At 38.7% G+C, this 21,410-nt stretch overlaps 1 protein-coding gene across 2 annotated transcripts in view; it reads right to left on the bottom strand.

Moving 5' to 3' along the window:
* Window positions 1-21,207, bottom strand: part of SLC35D1 (solute carrier family 35 member D1) — a 58,187-nt gene extending 36,980 nt beyond the window's left edge. Inside the window, exons 1-8 of one of the 2 annotated variants that reach the window (XM_050763431.1) lie at window positions 20,352-21,207; window positions 19,491-19,524; window positions 19,307-19,393; window positions 18,559-18,626; window positions 16,985-17,056; window positions 16,326-16,394; window positions 13,799-13,901; window positions 8,734-8,826 (exon numbers count right to left, since the gene is read on the bottom strand). In XM_050763431.1, coding sequence (XP_050619388.1) covers window positions 8,734-8,826; window positions 13,799-13,901; window positions 16,326-16,394; window positions 16,985-17,056; window positions 18,559-18,626; window positions 19,307-19,393; window positions 19,491-19,524; window positions 20,352-20,554 — 729 coding nt within the window. In that variant the 5' untranslated portion in view covers window positions 20,555-21,207. The remainder of the gene's footprint in view (window positions 1-8,733; window positions 8,827-13,798; window positions 13,902-16,325; window positions 16,395-16,984; window positions 17,057-18,558; window positions 18,627-19,306; window positions 19,394-19,490; window positions 19,525-20,351) is intronic. The other variant, XM_050763510.1, reaches the window with a different exon arrangement.
* Between the last annotated feature and the right edge of the window lie 203 nt (window positions 21,208-21,410).

A 21,410-nucleotide genomic window follows, 5' to 3' on the forward strand; every position in this document is an offset into this window, starting at 1 on the left:
TGTCTTCTTTTGAGAAATGTCTACTCAGATCTTTTGTCAATTATTTTAATCAGATTACTAAATTTTTTCCTATAGAGTTGTTTTTCAAATATTTGCAAATATTTTCTCCCATTCTGTGGGTTGTCTCTTCACTGTTAATTGTTTTCTTCACTGTGCAGAAGCTTTTTAACTTGATGTGATTCCATTTGTCCATTTTTACTTTGGTTGTCTGTGCTTATGGGGTATTACTAAGAAATCCTTGTCCAGTCCAATATCGGGGAGAGTTTCCTCAATATTTTCTTCTACTAGTTTCATACTTTGAAGTTTTAGATAAGTCTTTAATCCATTTTGATTTGATTTTTGTCCAAGGCAGAAGATAGGGATCTAGCTTCATTCTTTTGCATATGTAAACCCGGTTTTCCCTGAACCATACATTGAAGAGACTGTCCTTTCCCGTGTATGTTCTTGGCACCACTGTCAAAAATTAGTTTACTGTAGATGTATGGATTTAGTTCTGTGTTCTATTCAGACACATAGATTCCACTGATCTATGTGTCTGTTTTTATAACATTACCACACTGTTTTGGTTACTATAGCTCTGTAGTATAATTTGAAGTCAGGTAATGTGATTCCTCCAGTTTTGTTCCCTTTGCTTGGGATAGCTTTGGCTATTCTGGGTCTTTTGTGGTTCCACATAAATTTTAGGATCGTTTTTCCTATTTCTGTGAAGAATTTCACTGGTATTTTGACAGGGGTTGCATTAAATCTGTAGATTGCTTCAGGTAGTATGAACATTTTAACAACACTGATTTTTCCAATCCATGAACATGGAATAACTTTCCATTTCTTGCGTCCTCTTCAATTTCTTGCATCAGTGTTTTACAGTTTTCACTGTAGAGACTTTTCACTACTTTGGTTAATTTTAAGTTAAAGTATTTTATTTCATTTGTAGCTATTATAAATGGAATTACTTTCTTGACTTCCTTTTCAGATTGTTTGCTATTGCCATATGGAAATGCCACTGATTTTTGTATGTTGATTTTTTTATCCTGCAATTTTAGTGAATTTATCAGTTCTAATAGTTTTTTGATGGAGTCTTTAGGTTTTTCTAAGTACATGATCCTATCATTTGCAAACCAGGATAATTTGACTCCTTTTTCAATCTGGATGCCCTTTCTTTCTCTTGTCTGATTGACTTAGCTAAGGACTTCCAATATTATGTTGAGTAACAGTGGTGAAAGTGGGCATCCTTGTTGTGTTCTGATCTTAGAAAAAAGGCCTTCCATTTTTCCCTATTCAGTATGATATTGCCCATTCATCTGTCATATATTGTTTCTAATTACGCTGAGGTATGTTCCTTCTATACCCAGTTTTTTGAGGATTTTTATCATGAAGGGATTTTGAATTTTATCAAATGATTTTTCCACCATCAATCAACTGAAATGACCGTTTGGTTTTTGTCCTTCATTCTGCTGATATGATGTATTACATTCATTGATTTGTGTATCCTGAACCATCCTTGCATCCCTGGGATAAATCCCACTTGGTCATGATGAATGATCTTTTTAATGTGTTGTTGAATTGGGTTTGCTAGTATTTTTGTTGAGGATTACTCCATTACTATTCATCAGTGATACTGGCCTACAGTTCTGTGTTTTGTTGTGTGTGTGTGTGTGTGTGTGTGTGTGTGTGTGTGTGTGTGTGTGTGTGTGTTTAATGCATCTTTGTCTGACTTTGGTATCAAGGTAATACTGGCCTTGCAGAATAACTCTGGAAGTATGCCCTCCTCCTCTATTTTTCGGAATAGTTTCAGTAAGATTGGCATTTGTTCTTCTTTAAATGTTTCGTAGAATTCAGCAGTGAAGCCATATCCAGGCTTTCCTTTGCTTGGAGACTTTTTATCACAGCTTTGATCTCATTCCTTGTTACTGGTCTGTTCAGGTTTTGGATTTCTACATGATTGAATCTTTGTAGGTTGTATGTGTCCAGCAATTTATCCATTTGTTTCAGCTTTTCCAATCTATTGGCATATAGTTGCTCATAGTAGCCAATAATGATCTTTTGAATTTCTGTGGTATCCATTGTAACGTCTCCTTTTTTTAGCTCTGATATTATTTACTTGGGTCTTCTCTCTTTTTTTCTTAGTCTGGCTAAAGGTTTGTCAATTTTTTCTTTTCAGAAAACCAAAAAATCTTTTTGGGTGTGGAACCCAAAATAACTTGCTTTTCTAGTTCTTTAAGATGTATCATTAGGTTGTTTATTTGAAGTTTTTTTTTTTTTTTTTTTTTTTTTTTTTTGATGTAGGCATTTACAGCTGTAAACTTATCCTCTTAGTACTGTTTTTGCTGTATACCATAAGTTTTGGTTTTCCATTATCATTTGTTTCAAGAAATTTTTTAATTTCCATCTTCATTTCTTCATTAACCCATTTGTCATTCAGGAACATACTGTTTAATTTCCATGTATTCCAAAATCCCTCATTATTAACTTCTAGTGTTATTCTATTGTAGTCAGAGAAGATGCTGAATATTATTTCAATTTTTTGAATGTTTTAAAACTTGTCTTGTGATCTAACATATGGTCTATCCTTGAGAAGGATCCGTGTGCTGGGAAAAAGAATGTGTATCCTGCAACCACTGGATGAAATGTTCCGTAAATATCTATTAGGCCAATTTGGTCTACAGTGCAGATTAAATCCAATGTTTCTTTGTTGATTTTCTGTCTGAAAGATCTGTCCAATGCTGAAACTGGGGTGTTGTAGTTTCCAGCTATTACTGTATTGGGATCTCTCTCTCTCTCTCTTTAGATCTAGTAGTATTTGTTTTATATATCAGTGCATTCTTGCATCAGTGTTTTATAGTTTTCACTGTAGAGATCTTTCATTTATTTGGTTAATTTAAGTTAATGTATTTTAACTTAAAATATATTCGGGTGTTCCAGTGTTGCGTGCATATATATTTACAACTGTTATATCCTCTTGCTGAATTTACCCCTTTATCATTATATAGTGACCTTCTTTGTCTCTTCTTACAGTTTTTGTCTTAAAATTTATACTGTCTGACGTAAGTATAGCTATGCCTGCTCTTTTCTGGTTTCCACTGGCATGGAATATATTTTTCCATCCCTTTATTTTCAGTCCATGTGCATCTTTACAGGTGAAGTGTGTGTCTTGTAAGCTTGTAAGCAACATATCACTAGGTCTTTTTCTTCTTCTTCTTCTTCTTTTTTTATCCATTCAGCTACCCTGTCTTTTGATTGGAGAGTTTAGTCCATTTACATTCAATATTATTACTGGTAAGTAAGGACTTGCTTCTGCCATTTTGTTCTGGTAGTTCTGTGGTCTTCTCTTTCTTCTTTCCTTCCTTCCTGTCTTCCTTTCAGTGAAGGTGATTTTCTGTGGTGGCATAATTTCATTTCTTGCCTTTCATTTTTTATGTATCTGTTGTATACTTTTTCATTTGACATTACCATGAGGCTTGCAAACACAACCTAATAACCCAGTATTTTAAGCTGACAACAACTTAATACTGTGTGCATAAACAAATAAGCAAAAAGAAAACTAATAAAAACTCTACACCTTAATTTCATCCCCTCACTTTTTAATTTTCTATTGTTTCTCTTGATACCTTACTGTACTGTCAATGTGTTGAAAAGTTGTTGTAGGTATTATTTTTTATTGGTTCATCTTTTTGTCTTTATGTATAAAATAAGAGTAGTTTACATACCACAGTTACAGTGTGTAACTAGACATTTTGTTTAAAACTTTTAGCTAAATAAAAATATTTGAAAAAATTTTTAATTTAAAAAATTTGTTTTTTTTGTTGCCCAGGTTAAGGAAATTAAGAGAGAAAGGGAGTATCTGAGTAAGATTAGCACAAAAACTACACAATCAGTACAAAGGCTAAACTCTAGTCCAGGGATGCAATCAGATTTTGTCTTTTGTACCAGCTCTGATCAATTGATTCTGGCTGTCTAGACTCTTGTCTTGGTAAACAGTCTTAGGCTATGTGTAAGCATAGCAAGAAAGTGCTGTGACTACTTGGTAATATCTACAATGAGCACAGGATAACTTAGCACCAATTTATAACTTACCAACCCTAGTCTACTTAGAAGTATGGAAAAGTTTCAAGGTCCACTTGAGGCGACCAATCCCCACGTCCCGGAAATTTGCTAAGCAGAGTCATCAACTCATCTGAAATCTGAACTAAAATCCAAAGTGTGACAGATATTTTCTTAGTGTTTTAATACATCTCTGTTTACTATAAGTCTAAAAATAAACCACTGAGTTTGCACGTCATGGTAAAGAAAAAAGATTAATAAATGATATTCTATTCTGAAAATTCTTTCCCTGAAAAATTACTGAGAAAAAAATTGAATCCTTATCTGAAAGTAAACTGTTAGGAAACTTGCTAAGGCAGAAAGAAGATAATGTCAGTGGTGCCACCTATATAAAATAAAACCTACATGTCATGTCAAAACTACATATTCCAGCTTGCCAAGTAGGTCACATGCTCTTATTTAAAAAGAGATATCTCAGAGGTAAGAATGGTTAAAAACAAAACAGTATCAGTCAAATAATATACAGGCAAAGAGAAAGATCTACTCATTCATAACTAAAGAATAATTGATCCAACCCACCTGTTTTACATATGGGAACACCAAGGCCCAGAAAACAGAAGAAATCTGTCTGTATGTGGTGAGAATAATTCAGAATCTGAAAATCAATCTGTATGCTCCACAGAGCAATCCAGAAAAGATGAATAATTCTAAACAGGCTAACTCAACAGCCTAAAATTACTTCATTATTTAGTCAGCAATGCTTAGTATGAGACACCTCCAGGCAGACAATTTGTGCAGCAACTTTTCCTATAACTCCCCTAAACCATGTAATTTAGCCAGTGATATAATGGAGACATTATACAGCATACCACAGAACTAGCCTTGTGAGATCTACAGCAAGGGGGTCTGTTCTTCCATCCCTATGTGAGAACACCTATCGGGGTGTGCTGCCAGAAAGTCAAGCTCCAACTCCTGTGACTGAATCACTGGCTTTGTACTAAAAAAAATTCCCATCTGGAGGAAGCAATTAGTAAGTTTAAACACAATCTGTACTGATGCTTTGGAAAGTCATTGGTCAAGTGATGTCTACTCTGCCTTTATCTATGTTAACTAGTATCTTTTATTAACAGTAAGCTCGTTTTTGCATGAGGCATAGTTTTAAAAAATGTTTTAAAGTTAGAAGATACATGTTTTAAAAACTAAGTGCTGAATATATTTATTTGTTCCTTGGTTTCTGGTAAACCCAGAGCTTTGAGAACCTTGAATACACTTTAAATATGTATATACATACATATACATACACACACACACACACACACACACACACAAGTTAGGTTTCTCAAAATGCTTTGTAAGACCTTGCATTATGTGCTCACTGGGATGAGTTTTTCAACTGGAACTTTCCTTTAAATTTTTATGGTATTATAATTTCATTTTTTTCATCCTTGGCCTCCAATTCTTGCTTAAAGGCTGTATCAACTCATCAACTGCTGTATCCAACTCCTAGCTCTCTGGGGAGCTGATCTTTCAGAGCCCCTTTGTTGGATTCTTGTCCTAACAAAGTTAAATTCTGCCTACTAAATTTAACAGTGAGACTTTCAGAATAATTTGCATCAATTTTGCTTCAATTTGCAATATGGGTCAAGAGTCTGCAACTTCGGATGATAACAAACTGACTTGTGCCCTGTCCCCAGTTATTTTCAAATTTAAGGTTCATCACAGGATAGTAGTCATTTATAGAAAAACTATCTTTTCCTTATTGTTCCTTTGATATAGTTTTTAAATACATTTACGTGGTCCTATAATCAAAAAAATATAGAAAGATGAATAGTTTGAGAAGTCTCCCTCCCATTCCTGTTCTACTTACCCTGTTCCTACAATATGCACAAAAATTATTTATCAGTTTCATGTATATTTTTCCAGAGTTTCTTTATTTAAATAAGTGAAAAAAATTGTGTGTGTGGGGGGGGACAGGTATTCTTTTTTTCCTTTTTATTTTACCCAAAAGGTAGGATACCATATGCACCATTTTGCACTGTGCTTTTTCATTTAACCATTCATCTTGGAAATCTTTTCATTCAATACATAGAAAGTTTCCATTCAAAATGGCCCCCATTCAAAGTTGGTCAGGAAAGTCTGCAGTCCAACAAATGAGAGCAGTTTATCAGCACTGATTATCAGGGAGTACTAGGCTCATGCCAGCTGTGAGAACAGCTGCCTGTTTCCACAACGCCATGGCTTTTACTCCTCAGAAACTCTGTCTCAACCCCAGAAAGGGCTGTACCTAGAGACTCATTTTACACATGATAAAGGTAAATGGGAGAGCAGAAGGGACTTATCCAAAGTCAGATGGTGGTCAGGCATAGAACTGGAGGTAGCTAGTTTTCTGCATTCTGAGAGTCCTAAATTCTCCCCACTGTACCACTTATATCACAAATTTTTTTTTTTTTTTTTTTTTTTTTTTGGAGACACGGCCTTGCTTTGTCCCCAGGCTGGAGTGCAGTGGCACAATCATGGCTCACTGCAGCCTCGACCTCCTGGGCTCAAGTGATCCTCCCACCTCAGTCTCCCCAGTAGCTGGGACTACAGACACGCCCAACCATGCGTGCTAATTTTTTTGGAACTTTTTGTAGAGATGGAGTTTTGCCATGTTGCCCAGGTTGGTCTTGAACTCCTGGGCTCAAGCAATCTGCCCACCTCCACAAGGGCTAGGATTATAGGTGGGAGCCACCACACCCAGTCCTTTGTCACAAACTTTTAAGGACTTGTCACTACCTGCAAAGTAAATGTCAAATTCTTGTGTCTAGCACTGGTCCTAATTTAGAAGGAATCAGGGTGTGGTATGGTGGGAATAGTAATAGCACCTGCTTAGAATTAAACAATCTAGGTTCTAGTCCTCTCTGGGGTCCAGTTTCCCCATCTACGAAATAAGAGGCTCAAACCAGACATTCTCTAAGGTCTCTGCTAATGTTTCCAAGATCTTTGACTTCTACCTTCTAATTTGAAGAGTCTGGTCTTTGCAGTTGTGCCTGTGCTCATGCTGTTACTTCTACCCGGAATGTACATTTTGTTTCTCTTCCTCCACATTTTTCAAGGCCCACTTTGACTTTTCCTGGTATTTGCCCATTTAAAAAATGCTAAGCACTCTCACTTCAGGACTTGGAACCTGCTCTTCCTTGACCTAGATTACTCTCCCTCCAAAGGGCCATACAAATTGCTCTCTTAGTCCATTTGGTTCAATGTCTGCTAAAAGAAACTGTATACGTTCCCTAAGCAAATTAATTCTTCCAGCTTTCTCAGATTGGCCTCAAGATTTAGAACCATATATCACACCATATTCTCGTCCCAAAGCTGGAGAGTGAGGGGTGCTTCTATTAGTCACTAGTCTTGCTCCAAAGCCCACAGCCTTTGGAGTCAGGCTTGGGTTTAAATCTTGACTCCCCTATTTCCCAATAGTATGACACTGGACAAGTTTCTTAGTCTCTCTGAACCTGTCCTTCCACATTAGTAAAATAGGTATAATTAAAATTTTCTTGACTGTTATAAAAACTACATTATATTAAATATATAAAGTGACTAACACATAATAGGGATTCAATAAATGTTAGTTTCTTGTACCACTTTTTTTCACAGCCACAAAATACTTACTCAATACTCTTTATTAGAGAAATAACTGTTTCCTACTTTGGTGTCATTTTTAGGCCTGCTGACAGGTAGGTCACAGTTCATTAAAACGTTTACACATACATTCAAGATGACCTGTATCAGTTCTTTAAAAGAAAGAGGTATGACGGCGGGGGCGGAGGGGAACAGCTTCATAAGCTGTCAGTCTCCTGTCTTTGGTTCAAGAACAATTTAATAGTCCAACTGCTTTTAAAAATCTCTTTTATTTTAGCTCCCACAAATTTGTAAAAATCATCACTGTCTTTAGAGTAAATGACCAACATACTTATTCTGAAGAAGTTACTAGCCAGAGGAATCATTAGAAGGAATCTTGGTACAGAATCTTTGCCATAATTCTAGATTTCCATTTAGTTTGCAGAAAGTTGTGAATTCTAACAATATGTTATCAATTTGTCTCCTATATAGGCTTGTTTTAGAGAAAAATTCTTCTCCAGATTTATTTTACTACTCTATTCTGTATTTATTTAGCTAGACATTTGTAGAAAATTGGTAAACTACTATATTAGTTGTTCTTTATATGGTTAAGTCGCCAAACAATGCTAAATATCTCCAGAAGGAAAAAAAAACAAGTTGGGAGTTAAACCAGGATGACAATTGTACACTAAAACTGAAAACCTCTAGCAACGCCTAGCATTTTGTTTAGGATTTGGAGAATTTTACTATTTCAAGGTTTTTGTTTCTTAAGGATAGTTTACTACTATTCCTATTTTACAGTTTAGCAGAAATGTAAAAATTCCCTTCCTCTATCCTTCTGGCATGTAAGAAAAGGACACTAGCTGGCAAGCACTATTTTTATGTTGACAGCAGGGCTATTTTGAGTCATCTTAGTACTATCCAATGTTTACGCCAAGAAAAGAGGTTAGCATGACATCAGCAATTTAAAGAGTAAATGCTCAGTTTTCGGTCACTTAATAAGCATATTTCTTTTGAACAACAAAGTCTATCTTTTCATCATAAATAATAATGCAGTTCATCAGCATAAACCATTAAACCATAATTAGAAAATCCTACCTTTTGTGCATCTCCTGTGAAATACGCAATGGCCAGGGTGGGCAGAATCATGAACAATGCATTGTAATAGAGCAGTCCATATTTTCCCAGCTCCTAGGACAGTAAATAATTAGGTGTTTCATCTGCATTTGGTTCTAGCAGATACAACACTGTACAAAATACCACTCAAACTACACATACATACACAAACACACACACCCTCCCCTACAACATACACAGCAAATGAATTAAGTTAGAAGTTTTGCAAACATTAAGGAATAACCTAAACTTTCAAGACCAAAAAAAGCACCTTACAAAATTTTATACTTACTTGAAATAAATTCCTCAAGTGCTTAAGGTCAGAGAAATAAAAAATGACAACTGACTGCCTCAAAATAGCTAGGAGAAAAGAGGTTATTCTGAACACACACACACACACAGACACACACACACCAATATCGAAACATCCCTCTGAATCCATTCTCTTTCCAGAACTGAATCAAGAGCCACTGAGTATGTCTTGGGCTTTTTAGAAGCCTAGCAGTGTCATATAAGAAAGATGGATGAAGCTGGACATGGTGGCTCATCACACCTGTACACTCAGCAGTTTGGGAGGCTGAGGCGGATAGACTGCTTGAGCCCAGGAGTTCAAGACCAACATGGGCAACATGGTGAAACACTGTCTCTACAAAAAATACAAAAACGGCCGGGCACAGTGGCTCATGCCTGTAATCCCAGCACTTTGGGAGACTGAGGCAGGGAGATCACTTGAGGTCAGAGTTCAAGACCAGCCTGGCAAACACAGTGAAACCATCTCTACAAAAATACAAAAATTAGCCGGGCATGATGGCGGGTGCCTGTAGTCCCAGCTACTAGGGAGGCTGAGGCAGGAGAATCGCTTGAACCTGTGAGGTGGAGGTGCAGTGAGCCAAGATCGCACCATTGCACTTCAGCCTGGATGACAGAGTGAGATTCCATCTCAAAAAAAAAAAAAAAAAAAAAAAAAAAAAAAACCTAGCAGAGCATGGTGGCACATGCCTGTTAAATACCAGCTACTGAGGAGGCTGATGTGGGTGGATTACTTAAGCCTGGGAGTTCAAGGCTGCAGTGAGCCAAGATTGAGATCGTACCACTATACTCCAGCCTGGTTAACAGAGCAAAAACCTATCTTAAATTAAAAAAAAAAAAAAAAATTAGCCAGGAATGGTGGTATGCACCTGTAGTCCCAGCTACTCAGGAGACTGAGGTGGGAGGGCTCCTTGAACCCAGGAATCCGAGGGAGGCTACAGTGAGCTCTGATTATGCCACTGCATTCCAACTTGTGCAACAGAGCAAGACCCTAGCTCAAAAAAAAAAACAAACAAAAAGCACAAAGCAAGCAAACAAAAAAAGATGGCCAGATTCAGACACACAGACTCAGGCCTAGACCAGTAATAACGGACAGCACTTCTCAGTGAAGTATTTCTGAAAATGTGCACATGAAGTACAATGAAGATTAAGATTACTATAACTACAACTCCCAGAACACAGTATGACTCATTGGGTTCTTAACTACTAGGGAGCAACAAAGGACAACACACATCTTCAAACACAGGGAGCCTATAAGAACTCTGAGTCCACCTTTGATTCACACACTTATGGAACATTTAGCATGAAGCAGTCTCCTGAAAATGCGGACCAGGGTTTGAGAGGTGGGAAGGGGGGTCAGTGAGGGAGTGGTAAGGATGGGGGCATAGTACTTGCCTAACTCCTGTGATTGAAAGATTACTGACTGATGAGAAAAGTTGAACTGCCTTCTCAAAAGCAACACTGAAAAATTGGAAATAAATACCCAACAAGAGAAAACTAGCTGATTAGGCTGGGTGCAGTGGCTCATGCCTGTCATCCCGGCATTTGGGGAGGCCGAGACAGGCGATCACCTGAGGTCAGGAATTTGAGACCAGCCTGGCCAACATAGAGAAACCCCGTCTCTACTAAAAATACAAAACTTAAGACTGGTCTGGTGGTGGACACCTGTAATCCCAGGTATTCAAGAGGCTGAGGCACAAGAATCACTTGAACCCAGGAGACAGAGGTTGCATTCAGCTGAGACTGTACCACTGCACTCCAGGCTGGGCGACAGAGTGAGACTCCATCTCAAAAAAAAAAAAAAAAGGAAAACTAGCTGATTAGATGACTAGACTATAACACAGCTGTACAATAAAACATTACACAGCCACTAAACATGTTTAATGATGCTGACTGCCATAGAAAGGTGTTTAAGAAATGGTACTAAGTGAAAAATACAAGTTAGAAAATGTATCATCCCTCCTTTGCTTAAACTTTTAACATACAGATAAATGTGCACACACATACACACAAAATAAAGGATATCCACCAAAACAGTGCTTCTCACTCGATGATAGTATTAAGGGAGATTTATGTTTTCTTCCTTTTGTTTATCCACGTTTTCTACTACTTCTATCATAAACATGCATTATTTTAAGTAGTATTATAAAGTTAAGTTTTAAATTCGATAGCTACATTCAGGTCTAAAATGCAGCACAAAATCTTTACGCCATATGACTAATACTCAATGGACTATGATTGTAAGCAGTCCTGATATTATCAGTAACAAAACTCCTGATTGGCTGCCCTGCCTATGGAGTAGCCATTCTTTTGTTTCTTTACTCCTAAAAACAAAACAAAACTAGAAAACTCCTGATGTTTAAAAAAGCACCTCAGCATGGCCGTACTGCCTTACTGCCTCTGGGATAAACCAAGTAACTGACTGCTTATGGTCACCACAAGTATCAGTGTAAAGCTGTGCCTCATGTGTACAGCAGCAAAAAGAAAGTCATACTGGAACAACCTTTAAGAAAGGTGCCCAGTCAGCCAGAGGCCTGAGTGTTATCCAGGAAGTACAGGATGTGCATGGAGACACACATGTACACACAGATACACACCATCCAGTAACTGACAAACAGCAAAAACCTAAATGCCAAAACTTCTGTTTTTCTTTATGCATTTTAACTGTTTTGAATGTCTTTCTCCCTGCCTCCTTAAATAAAGTACACTGACTAAAACTAGATTTAGGGCATCATCATAAACATGTATTATTATGTCTTATGACACACTGTTATGCATCAAAAATCTGTATTATTATGTTTATGTAGTATGTTCTTATTCAGTGTTGCCCTTACGGCTGTTTAATAGACCCTACATCTTTTTTTCTTCTTCAGTATTTCTGTCTTTTATAATTCGACTGTTTCTCTTGTTGGCTGACCTTTTATACTGCTGGTAAACCTCTCTGCCTCTGAATAGAATTCTACCTTCTAGTTTGTTGCTTGTAAGATATGAGCTAGGAGAAGTAATCAATGAACTTAAAAGTTCTACTACAAATAAGTCATAGTCATTTCTAAGTGAGAAACTGAAGGGCTCTCCTAGGAATAAAATACTCAGAAACGTTCTTGGTTTTTTTTTCTAGGTTCTAGGATGTACTATAGATTGTACTAATATGGTAGCCACTGGCCACAAGTAGCTATTTCAGTTTAATTACAATCACGTAAAACTACTGATTTCAGTGTCTCAGTTATTTTCAAGTGCTCAAGGGCCATGCATGGCTAATGACCAGTTAATGGAACACAGAAATACAAATTTCCGATGTCACAGAAAATTCTATTGAACAGTGCTGTTTTAGACAACTGAAGCTACTGGACAAATAAAATGTCATTAATAGTATCTATTTTCCAAAGTAGCAAATGGGCTGAAGAAAAGAGTAAGACCAATCACTAACTGCTACCTTTTCTCCAGCTATTTTAAAAAGATAAAAATTCTTACTAGTAGCTTCCATTAAAATGCAACCATCATATAGATTCATCAAAGCAAATAAATGGAGGCCAAGACATGCATATTTAAAGAAAATGGGTTGGAAACAAATCAACACTGTCCTTGGTTCTTTGAGGCTATTCCAAAAAAAAAAAAAAAAAAAAACTATCTATCTGCAAAATAATGAAAACTACTGGGATAGACATTCAATCTATACTTCTTTTCTAGAGGAGCAGGCAAAGTCCCTGGCCAAGACAAGGTCAATTCAAAGTACTAATAGTACTACCAAGCAGGCAGGACACTTGTATTTATTTATTATCTAAGCTCCCAAAAAGGAGCTTAAGTAGTTTCAGAAATACTGTACATATAATAGAAAAGACTAAAAACTAAGCCGTTAAAGAGAAAACATGGATAGGAAAATAAGATAAAGTCATGGTCAGTTACAAGAAGTAATTATGAGATAAAAATGTACCAGCTGCTCAGGAAAAACTATGGTGAGGTGACATCTAAGATAAGCATCTCATATGGGTCCTCATATAGGATACATTATGATATCAAGGACAATTCCTTCAATTAGCAACCCTAGGATATATAAAGTTGAGGTCCATTTAGTTGTTTCTTACAGTAATGTAATCTCATAACATAATGTTGCAAAAACAATATGATTCAAATACTCAGCTTTCTAATAATCTGGCTTGATCTAAAAATAACATTTTTAAAGTATATAGTAAACAACAAACAATATCTGGTAAAGCCAAGGCCAGGAAACACAGTGTTGACCCTGAGAGAGACAGAGATCCAAATGCTCCCTAAAATTTCCCATTATTTATAGGGCAAATACATAAAGGCCATTTTTGTTTTGCAGCCCCTTCCAACACTCATTTCCCTTCAAGTCTGCCCAAAGGTTTCCAGGTAGTTCTCTTTCTGCCTCCCAGATCCCCGGAAAGTCCTCTAGAATACAGCCATGAACATTTAAAGACACTTCAGTGAACACGCTTTACCTTTCCTACCCCACACGAAGTCAAAATTCACACAATCCCAGAAAAGCCTGGACTAAAAGCTAATTGCTAATTAATTAAAAAATAAAGTTTCTTCTATGAACACCAAAGTACAGGAATTTTACCCTCACAGAGCCACTATGTCTTTCTCATCCCTGGTAAGTACTTTCTTACCAGGAGAAAAGTACACTTACCAGGAGAAAAGTACACTTTTTCTCCGATGAACTGACATTCCCAACATCAGTATACATCTGTTAAAGAAGCTTTAGATTGCTACTTACTTTTGAATCTAATTTTTGTTTTACATATGCACCATTTGCTGCTGTCAGGACATCGTTTATCAGAATAAAAACATATCCTTCCAGATCAAATGCCAAGTCAGAGCTGCAAAACATAAGCAACACTTTAAGAACAACTTACTTTAAAGAACACGCATTTAATTTTAAATAGATATGAGCTAAAACATTTACAAGAACATATTCTCATCTAGGGAAGTGAATATTAGGCATTTTATCAGCTACTGGTATTTCTTGATTTCTGGTCACAGTTTGCAATTTCTCCTCAATAAGGGATTCCTCAGAAATAAGAGGCACTAACATTTAAACACATAGTTAGCAACAATCAATCATGTCATTTAATAGCACACTGCTCGGCATTCAAAGCCAGATGACAAGCACCAAATTACCATTAAGTACATCTGTGAAGCAGGCAGAAGCAGGTAGAGCTCAATTTCATAGACAAGAAAACCAAAAGGACAGGCTGTTAACAAGTCATTTTCTGAAGGTCCACACAAAAGGCAGGACAATCTTGCATAGGTAGTTGGGTCCCTGGGTGGAATTTCTGAAGTGTGGATCATGGTTACCTCTGAGATCAAGCTAGAACAATGTCTAAGCACATAGCAGGAACTCAAATACTTAAATAATTGCTCAATGAACCTGTGAAGTATAACTTGGGGGTTTAGGGAAACCAAAAATTTCTGGAACTTAGAGTACCAGGCACCAGATAAGAATTCAGTAAATTAAACAGAATAAATGAAAATCTGAGAAAGGTATGCCTTCAGCATACTTCAGCACCCTAGCTAAAATAGTGGCTCCACAGACTATGATTTTGCAGAGATACTGCATAGGAACCAAGACTTCTAATGAGTTCTACGCCACTGCATTTTAGGTAGGCCTAACTTAATGCACACTCCCTACCCCAAGCAGTCTAACAATCTTCTAACTGACTTCAGAGGTCTGAGTTCCCTTCCTATCAATCTTTTTCCAAGTTAAAGGGTCTAACTAGATAAGGCTGATCCAGACAGTAATCCTTTTCAGAAGTTTTTTGTAGACCCAAGAAAGCCCCGAGGAACCCCTGTTGTTTGGTACAATTTTGGATCTCATCAGCTTCAAGGAAATGTTTCCAAGACCAGCAGGGCATCTCTAAAACGAAAGGTAGGAGGCTAGTATAGACTTTTTCTCCAAGGAGGGAATGGGACATAGAAGGAAAAGCAGTTAGCTATATAGCCAATTTCCAGTAACCAATTATGCCACCCTCTTTTTTTTAGAATGAAATTTTACTTGGAGATTGAACTTGTAAAATAGGACCGGACTGATAATATTTTCTTCCTATACTACGGGAATGTGATGAAGGTAAACAAGTCAATCCATGAAGTACACTGGAACTCTTTGATGGAAAACATACATCTGGCAGAATGTGTGGCATTAGCAAATACATACATGCACGCCCTGGGCTGATTAAAATGTTGTAGAAGTCTTCTAGCAATCATTATAATTTTCTCGGTCTGTGGGTATACATTTTCCTAATGTATTTTAAAACTAAAACTTGGCCGGGCGCGGTGGCTCAAGCCTGTAATCCCAGCACTTTGGGAGGCCGAGACGGGCGGATCACGAGGTTAGGAGATCGAGACCATCCTGGCTAACACGGTGAAACCCCGTCTCTACTAAAAAATTCAAAAAACTAGCCAGGCGAGGCGGCGGGCGCCTGTAGTCCCAGCTACTCGGGAGCCTGAGGCAGGAGAATGGCGTGAACCCCGGAGGCGGAGCTTGCAGTGAGCTGAGATCCGGCCACTGCACTCCAGCCTGGGCGACAGAGTGAGACTCCATCTCAAAAAAAAAAAAAACTAAAACTTAAGAAAAATGGAAAAAGCTTTAACAACGTAATAAAATATCTAAGTTATGGCATTTGTGTTATAGCTTATGTGAGGCCAATTAAAACAATGTTATTATTCATTATTTGAAAAGGCAAGCAAATGTTTCATAGTCATTTTCCTCACCTCACAGAAGAGGAGACATGCTTTTCTTTAGCAGCATGCAAAATTTTAGCAGCATGCAAAATTAAGAAATGTCACATGGTTTATAAAAACACACAGGCTCTGAAGAAAGCCACAGATTCAAATTTCAGCTCTGCCATTAGCTCTGTGACCTTAAGCAAGTTACTGAACTTTTTAGTTTCTTCAACTATAAAACAGGAAAATTATACCCATACCTGTCTGAGGTGTTGTGAAGAATACATAATAAGATGTGTAAAATGTCAAACATATTGTGTGGCACATGCTATGTGCTCAGCAAAACGACAGTAACAAATTCTAAATTACATCAATTTAACTTTGAACAATCCCAAGAATCTTATTTTTGTCAACCTTTATCCTAATACAGCCAAAAAGACTTAACCGTTTCAAGAGACTGATACGCTTTTCAAAGATACAATTCTTATATAGGCTATAAAAAATTGTTATTCATAAGTAATCATTTATTATCAATAATTATTGATATTTTATAATGTGCTATTCATAGGCCCACATCTTACCTGGCAGCTACAAAGGCTCCAATAATCATTGCAAATACAGTCATTTTAATACCCCAAGAAAAAGTCTTCCTACAAAATAAAAAAAATTTAAAATACACACATGACTTTATTCACACACTCATTTTACAACAGAAGCAAAAAGTGTGATATGCTTTCTCAAAAGCTATAAACAATTATATTTTAAACATTTCTGAGAAACTGGATATTTAAAAGAACCCCTTTGATGAAACAAAAATTCATTGTTATATAAGTTATTATACCCATTTTAAAAATTTTCACCAATTGTTATTAGTGAGTTTGAATTTTTGTAAAGCAGAATTTCTTTAATAGAAAAATGTCACATTCATTTGTAGTAAAAGGAGCTAAGATATGAACGCTATTTAAAACCTATACCTATGCTTCTGATCCAGTTTCTCCCAGTGGCAGTAGCACAGAAATTCTAGAAAGTAAATCTCATGTTCAGATAGATTTTCAACTCCAATTCATGACCTTCCCAACTACCACTCCCACAAACTATCAATTCCAGCAGCCAAGAGAGAGGGTTTCTTCAACTTCTCAAAAGGTAAGGTAGGAACAAGACAAATAATTTAATATCTCACATATGCTAGGCACCTTTTCAAGGTGATTTAAAGAACAGATATATTAAAAACTTAGCTCACTTGAGTAAAACTCCTTCAGCAAACATTGTAAACAGGATGGAGAACCTTCTCAGAACTGTAAACATTGGCAAGCTGAAAAAAAAAAGATAATTAGGTAAAATAGAATTTAACATTTTTTTTTAAACTAAGATTTTCCAAACTGGTAGTTAAAATAATGCTATATTCTTCCATTATGGAAATTCCATACTGATTAATTTATGGTTAAACCCTTGCTTTTCTCTAGAAACAATTCCTACTTGAAAGCCTAAAAGAGTTGCTTTTAAAAAAACTACTAGAAGTGAGAAACATTAACTACAAAACTTTATTCTGCTAATTACGCAAATACTCTAAGCTGTAAACATGTTAGTTTTTAATAGAAAAAGGCTTCCTTCTCATTTTTTCACTAGTCTGACCTCCCTTCCCACCCACTAGACCTCCCAAAAACCATCTATGAAAATCTTATTCCATGAAATGTCTTGACTGTCCTTTTGTGGATCTAATTTTGTCTTCATCTAAATTCCCAGAGCATTTTGCTTGTACTAATCAAACATATAGCCTCTTGCAATACAGTTATTTCTGAATATATCTTATCTCACTCCAAAGTGAATTATACTTAGCTGGCAATCAAAGATAGATGTGAATGAATGGTTGGATGAGATGGATGAAAAAAAGCAAACTCTATACAAGCAGCACTTTGCAGAAGGCCTGCATTTCTTTCCCAGTGGGTAATGAAATGGAAAAGAATGTCCCACCCATGATAAATGTGACTTCCTTGGCACCCTCTTCAGAGATATCATCATGGTCATTCTGTCAGGTTTCTTAGGTTTTAAAGGAAGAAATGAAAAACACCTTGTCCCTGATCCTCAGAAATCTGTCCATTCTATTTTATAATGCCAGGGTTTTAGCTTGTGTGGTAGTGGTGAAGCCACTGGGTTTCTGTTCAATGGTTTCTCTATTTGTGTTGTTTTAATACCACACACACCCGATATGTACACTACAATAAGAGCAGAAGCCAGAAACTGGGAGGTTAGAGGGAAAAATAGTGTTACCACGGAGAGGAGAGCTATTGCTTCTTTCTGAAAGTAAGTATGTTGCCTCTACAGTTATATGCCATGGGTAAGATATTAATAATATTTTTATCAGGGTTCTATCTGATGTTACTTTACTTCACGTTAGAAGAAAGACTGCAAAAGTTCTTGTGCCTACCCTCTAATACTGCTGTGTGGAAGTTGCCTAAAATATTTAAGAGCTATATTAAAGAACTGAAATCCCGGAAGCCTAGTATATTATCTTCACTATTGTGGCTCTAGAAAAATAATAAAAATCTCCTATCATAGCATTTTATAACATTTTAAGACTTCTGACATCAAAATGAGGGGTAAAAAAACAAAAACAAAAAACTCCTTTTCTCTCCAAAGAAAACAGCATCAACTAAAACCTTTGGCACCACCTTCATTATTTAGTAGTAATAGAAGCTTTCTGGTCCTTTCATTTTTTTTCCAGAATCAATAACAATGTGTTAAATATTTGACATTCAAGTACAATTTTAAGAATACATTATATTAACCTCACTAGTAAAATAAAGTTATCCATACTTCAGTTTCTTTGTGCTGAACAGTCCCGTGATTTGGTTCCCAAAATATAGTAGAGGTAGTGGAAACGTCTAGAAAATTTAAAAAGGGATAACAAAACTCAATAATAAAGATAGCTAAAACAAGGTCCTTTCAAACAGAAACAATTTTATTTGATCAAAATTTTTTCCACTTAAAACATAAGATTAGTTCTCATACACAATTTTGACCCCCAAACACCCAAACAACACTTCTCCTTGGATAAACAACATTACTATGGTGGAAAGAAAGGGAGGAAGGCAGGGAGAAAAGACAGAAATATGAATATGATCAATGTGAGACAGAAACATTATTTGCTGTAAAATATGATCATGTATTAGAGCCCACGGCTCTAAAGTCAGCAGAAAAAGTAAAGGCAATTCATCATCATTTGGAGTCAAGCAGAGGCAGACAGAAGAATATAAAATAAACCCAAAGAATAATGAATGCAGGATACCTGGGCTAGATTAGATGGATACAGAAACTACAAAAAACTGTTGTACTCTCAACAAGTGTGCATTAATTAAAAACAAAAGAATATTCCTAGGTTATTTTTTCTCTTAAGTTTAAAGAGATTGTAGGCCTACTACATTTATTCTTTACATTCATTATAACTACTCTAGACTGGGCATTTTTGAGGCTGCAGTTTTTAAAATACGCAAGGCACTGATAAAATATATTAATACATAGCGACTTCATTTCACAAAATAAAGTATTGCTTTTCTTCTTTTACCTTTCGAGGTACATTTCTGTCAAGGTCAGGAAACTTGACTACTCTGAGCGCCTTTCCCACCCAGAGAACTGCCACTGTGGCCACCATCTGTAAACAGAGAACACAGATTCACTGTTCTACACATAAAGACACACACAGAAGTTCTAACAACATAAACCACGTAATGGTGAGGATTCTAACTAACCTGGCCAAGTCCAACACATAGTGAGGAGGGAAATCTACAAAAAAGGGCAAAGGAAAAACAAGGTCAGAACAAACCTGACTTAGCTCCGTGAATTCAATTTGCACATCGGCAACGTTAATGTGGCATTCCGATACAAGCCACACCAACGTCCGCCCCTAAATCAAACAAAAATCTTGGGAGAAAACTCCCTGCCTGTGGGTTGTCAGGCCACCCCGCTGATGTAGCCTCGGGCGGCCGCTTGTCTCATCTTGTCCGAGTCTACCATTTCAGCCCGCTGCCTGCAAAGGATTTCTCAAGGCAGTGAAGATATAGATCTCTCCAACGGTTTCACATACCTTTAAAAAAAAAAACAAAAACCAACTTCTGCCTCGGGGTCCCAGTGTTAGCAAAGGAATAACTGTCCGCCAGGGTGAGGATGCGCACGTCCCCAGAGGCTGTCAGAGGGAGCAGGGGACACTGAAGCCCCGGCTCCCAGTCCAGGCTGCTGAGGAGGGAGGCTTCCCTCGCTCTCCTCCCTGATCGACAGACATAAGGGCTCAAAAGTCACCAAAAGAGTCACTTTGCTCCATCTCTCTGAAGGGCAGGGTTTTCGGGGCGGTGCACCGAGGGCATGGCAGGCGAGCCCCAAACGTGCCGGGCCGGCCAGAGCTCCGCGCAGAGAGCGGACCCCTGCCCCAGGCCCGCGCGCCGAGCCGCTCCGCCGCCTGGGCCGCGCGCGTCAGCCGCCCGCCCTCCCCAGCTCCCGCCCAACTTTGTTCGGCTTTAACTTTGGCAGTCAAAGTCCAGGGAGTCGGCGCCCCGCCGCCGCCGCCGCCGCCCGCTCCTCCTCCGCGGCCTCCGCCGCCGCCGCCTCGGCCCTACCTGTAATTGGTGAGCACGCTCTTATTCACCACCACGATCAAGAAGGAGCTCACGCCGTAAAAGCCGGCGGCCAGCAGCTTCAGAAACACGGTCAGCGTTTCGGCCGACGCCATCCCCAGCTCCTCCTCATCTCGGAGTGTGGAGGATTTCGCGGGGGCTTCTCCTTTAACCCGAGCATGCTGACGTCTATGAACTTCCGCCATGGCTGCCGCAGCGGCGTGGGCCTGGCTGCTGGGCCCAGCGGCGCGGGGGCTTGCAGCTGCGGTTCCCAGGTGACCCGAGGAGTCGGAGACCGCAGACTAGGCCAGCTGCACGCTCGCCGCCTCGACTCCCCGCTTGGCTGCCGCCGGTCCCCGCCCAGGGGCAGGGACGCCGGGGTTCACACCCCTGGAGACTTTGCTCGGGCATTGTGCAACGCGGGGTCAGAGGGTAGGGCCGCGCCGGGCTTAGCCTGGGCAGGGGTTAGAGAGGGCCTGGAGAAGGGGCAGCGGCGACCCCCCTGCCCGAGGCGGACAAAGAGAACCCGGGGGAACTACATCGGGACACCCGAGCGCCGGGCGGCAAACCACAGACGCTGGGTGACAGTCGCTCTGCGCCTGCGCAAGAGCACGCGCCGGGTCTCCCAGCGGGATGAGTACCTAGGGCGGGGGGAGTCTGGTGGCCCAGGAGCTGGAAGGCCGTATTCTTCGGATAACCGCCGCAACATAAGTGCAGACCCTCCTCCCCTCTGTTGCAGGTGGCCGGCCGAGTAGTTACAGTACATTGTGTCTAGACTAATTTTGAATGCTCTTTTAGTCTCTCTTGCAGGGGGCCAAAACCCTTCAAAAGTATCAGATGTGGATCAATAGTAAACACTCAACGAGGCCGGGCGCGGTGGCTCAAGCCTGTAATCCCAGCACTTTGGGAGGCCGAGACGGGTGGATCACGAGGTCAGGAGATCGAGACCATCCTGGCGAACACCGTGAAACCCCCGTCTCTACTAAAAAATACAAAAAACTAGCTGGGCGAGGTGGCGGTCGCCTGTAGTCCCAGCTACTCGGGAGGCTGAGGCAGGAGAAT

This window comes from Macaca thibetana, chromosome 1 (assembly GCF_024542745.1).
Source record: "Macaca thibetana thibetana isolate TM-01 chromosome 1, ASM2454274v1, whole genome shotgun sequence".
Taxonomy (NCBI): Eukaryota; Metazoa; Chordata; class Mammalia; order Primates; family Cercopithecidae; genus Macaca; species Macaca thibetana.